The sequence below is a fragment of the Salvelinus sp. IW2-2015 genome, unplaced genomic scaffold, assembly GCF_002910315.2.
Source record: "Salvelinus sp. IW2-2015 unplaced genomic scaffold, ASM291031v2 Un_scaffold4940, whole genome shotgun sequence".
NCBI lineage: Eukaryota > Metazoa > Chordata > Actinopteri > Salmoniformes > Salmonidae > Salvelinus > Salvelinus sp. IW2-2015.
In genome coordinates this window covers 18,846-22,618 of record NW_019946209.1, presented here as the reverse complement: position 1 = coordinate 22,618, position 3,773 = coordinate 18,846, and the positions used below count along the sequence as shown (strand labels likewise).

The 3,773-nt window shown below is 44.0% G+C and overlaps 1 protein-coding gene across 1 annotated transcript in view; it reads left to right on the top strand.

Annotated features, from left to right (window-relative positions):
- The window catches only part of LOC112077815 (receptor-type tyrosine-protein phosphatase-like N), a gene marked incomplete at both ends in the record, with an annotated part of 30,782 nt that overhangs the window by 9,678 nt on the left and 17,331 nt on the right, over positions 1-3,773 (top strand). Inside the window, 2 exon segments of the mRNA XM_070441839.1 lie at positions 1,917-2,003; positions 3,304-3,383. Of these exon segments, the coding sequence (XP_070297940.1) occupies positions 1,917-2,003; positions 3,304-3,383 (167 nt within the window).

Below are 3,773 nucleotides of genomic sequence, written 5' to 3'. Positions count from 1 at the left end.
AACACCATTATGCCATTTAGATATCACAGTTCATTTAGATGTACAGTATCATTTAGATATCACAGTATCATTTAGATGTCATAGTATCATTTAGATATCACAGTATCATTTAGATATCACAGTATCATTTAGTGTTATAGTATCATTTAGATGTTATAGTATCCTTTAGATATCACCAGTATCATTTAGCTATCACAGTAATCACTATAGCTTATCACAGTATCATTTAGATATCACAGTATCATTTAGAATATACAGTATCATTTAATGTTATAGTATCATTTAGATATCACAGTAATCATTTAGATATCACAGTAACATTTAGATATCACAGTATCATTTAGATATCACAGTAACATTTAGATATCACAGTATCATTTAGATATCACAGTAACATTTAGATATCACAGTATCATTTAGATGTTAAAAAAAGCCAAACAAAATATAACAGAAAAAAAAAAGAAAAAAAGGGGAGGCCCCTGGGTTTTTTTGACCACACCCATCCCTTATTCACTGCCCCCTCCCAGGCAACCCACTCCCGCCGCACGCCCCGCGCCCCACCCGCCTGGGGCGTCATCCCCTGCGGCACCGCCCCCACCAGCACGTCCAACTCTGACGCCTGCCAAAGGTCTCATACGAAAACTTCTTTCCCCGGCCGACCTACCCACCTAAAAGGGTATGTTTTCTAGAGCTCTTGTCTTTCTGGCACCAACACCGGAACCAACACAATGTCCAAGTGTTTTCCACACTATCACACCGAGTCACTAGAAAAACAAAAGGTCGAAGAGGCGGGGGTGGCGGGGCGAGGGTAGCCTTGAGAAAACCCTTTTATCATGCTTAAACTAAAAGGTGGGGTCATCGACCTTACTCCATTTAAACCACCTCCTGACCCCAATTATCAATCTCGTAAAAGCCCAGCCGTCGTATGGCTTAAGACGTAGGGGGTAGTCCTAACTTTACAGACAGCATGAAGGACTAAGGTACAAATCCTAACTTTACAGCCAGTATTAAGGACTATGGTATAAATCCTAACTGACAGCCTGTTTTAGGGACTAAGGTATAAATCCTAACTTTACAGCCAGTATTAAGGACTACGGTATAAATCCTAACATGACAGCCTGTATTAGGGACTACTGTCTGAATCCTAACTTGACAGCCTGTATTAGGGCACAAGGTATATATCCTAACTTTACACTACGGTCTGAATCCTAACTTGAGTGTGTGTAAGAGATCCACACAGTAAGTTACCAGAACTGACCTCTGGTTAGTTGACGATGTATCCTACTCCTCCCTGGCTGCTGTTCTCCCCCCTCAGCACGTGGTAGCCCTGCTGGGACATTGGAGCTTTTCACCTTCCTTTCACATCCTCCACAGAGACAGAGGGGCCCTTGGCCGTCACACTGACCGCTATAGGTGCTTTGAGAGGGACTAGTGGCAGCAGGGGCCAGGGTAGGGGCCACATCAGCTACCAGTGAGGTAGAGGAGGAGAGGGGACAGGGACGGGAGCATTCTCTCCCTTGTTGGACACGGTGTCACTGCTTTTAAGCATCTGCTGTTTCTGTGTAGGAGACACCAGAGACACCAAGAGACAGGACAATGACCATGATAGCAGCATTATATAATATATACATCATATTATAAATGTCATGCAATACCACTTAGTATTGTATTTCTGCACTATCTGATCTGATCAGACTGACATACCTCCCTCGGTGTGATCCGATCATTGGTAAATGGATCTGAAAAAAAAGAGAATAAAAAGAGCATTACAAATGATTTACAGGAAATGACTAATGTGTAATTCATTCATTATTCATTGGGGCATATGGTTGTTGATGAATGTAATGTCTTAATTGCACCTTGTCGTTGTTTTTGTTGACATTGTTGTTGTCATTGTTGTCATTGTGGTTCTCCAGTCCTCTCAGTCTGTATGATGGGGTGAAACTACTGGAACTACTGGCAGAGAGAATTCACCTGACTACCAGCAGCTTCATCAACATCAGGTACTGTCACCGTGCGTGTGTGTCTTTATTTTAWTTATTTCACCTTTATTTAACCAGGTAGGCTAGTTGAGAACAAGTTCTCATTTACAACTGCGACCTGGCTAAGATAAAGCAAAGCAGTGCGACACAAACAACAACACAGAGTTACACATGGAATAAACAAGCGTACAGTCAATAACACAATTGAAAAATATACAGTGTGTGCAAATGGCGTGAGGAGGTAAGGCAATAAATAGGCCATAGTAGCGAAGTAATTACAATTTAGCAGATTAACAACGGAGTGATAGATGAGCAGATGGTGATGTGCAAGTAGAAATACTGGTGTACAAAAGAGCAGGAAAGTAAATGAAAACAATATGGGGATGAGGTTGGTAGATTGGGTGGGCTATTTACAGATGGGCTGTGTACAGGTGCAGTGATCTGTGAGCTGCTCAGATAGCTGATGTTTAAAGCTAGTGAGGGAGATATGAGCCTCCAGCTTCAGCGATTTTTGCAATTCGTTCCAGTCATTGGCAGCAGAGAACTGGAAGGAAAGGCGGCCAAAGGAGGTGTTGGCTTTGGGGATGACCAGTGAGATATACCTGCTGGAGCGCGTGCTACGAGTGGGTGTTGTTATCGTGACCAGTGAGCTGAGATAAGGCAGAGCTTTACTTAGCATGGACTTATAGATGACCTGGAGCCAGTGGGTCTGGCGACAAATATGTAGCGAGGGCCAGCCGACTAGAGCATACAGGTCGCAGTGGTGGGTGGTATAAGGGRCTTTGGTCACAAAACGGATGTCACTGTGATAGACTGCATCCAATTTGCTGAGTARAGTATTGGAAGCTATTTTGTAAATGACATCGCCGAAGTCGTGTATCGGTAGGATAGTCAGCTTTACGAGGGTATGTTTGGCGGCGTGAGTGAACGAGGCTTTGTTGCGAAATAGGAAGCCGATTCTAGATTTAATTTTGGATTGGAGATGTTTAATATGAGTCTGGAAGGAGAGTTTACAGTCTCGCCAGACACCTAGGTATTTGTAATTGTCCACATATTCTAAGTCAGAACCATCCAGAGTAGTGATGCTAGTCGGGCGGGCGGGTGTGGGCAGCGATCGGTAGAAAAGCATGCATTTAGTTTTACTAGCGTTAAAGAGCAGTTGGAGGCCACGGAAGGAGTGTTGTATGGCATTGAAGCTCGTTTGGAGGTTAGTTAACACAGTGTCCAAAGAAGGGCCAGATGTATACATCTGCCTGTATGACTGTGTGGGGCAGTATATAAGTCAATAATAACGGTTTCCCTGCTTGTTATGTTGCTCCAGTGTTGTGGGTCCAGCCCTGACGTTCAGGATCAGACAGAACCCTCAGAATATGAGTGCAGAGGACGTGGCTGAGAAGGCTGGTGAGAAAGAACCTCTCTCTGTCTCTGTCTGTCTGTCTGTCTGTCTGTCTGTCTGTCTGTCTGTCCTTCTCTGTCTCTCTTTCCCCCTCTCGCCCTCTCGGTCATAGTCTGTCTGTGGCAGTACTCCTGTTGATTTATTTCCCATAGTCTGTCTGTGGCAGTAATCCAGCTGAATGTAAAAGTTAGGTCTGGCTGGGTTGAGAGAGACATGTACTGATGTCAACATGTCCCTGTCCTCGTTCGGTGATTCTAGTTAGGTGTGGTATATAACCCACAATTCATTTTACTCTGAGCCTCGTAGGAGCTGACAGCACAGACTGTGCATCCAAAATGTCACCCTCTTCCCTATTCCCTATTCCCTATTCCCTATTCCCTACTCCCTATTCCCTA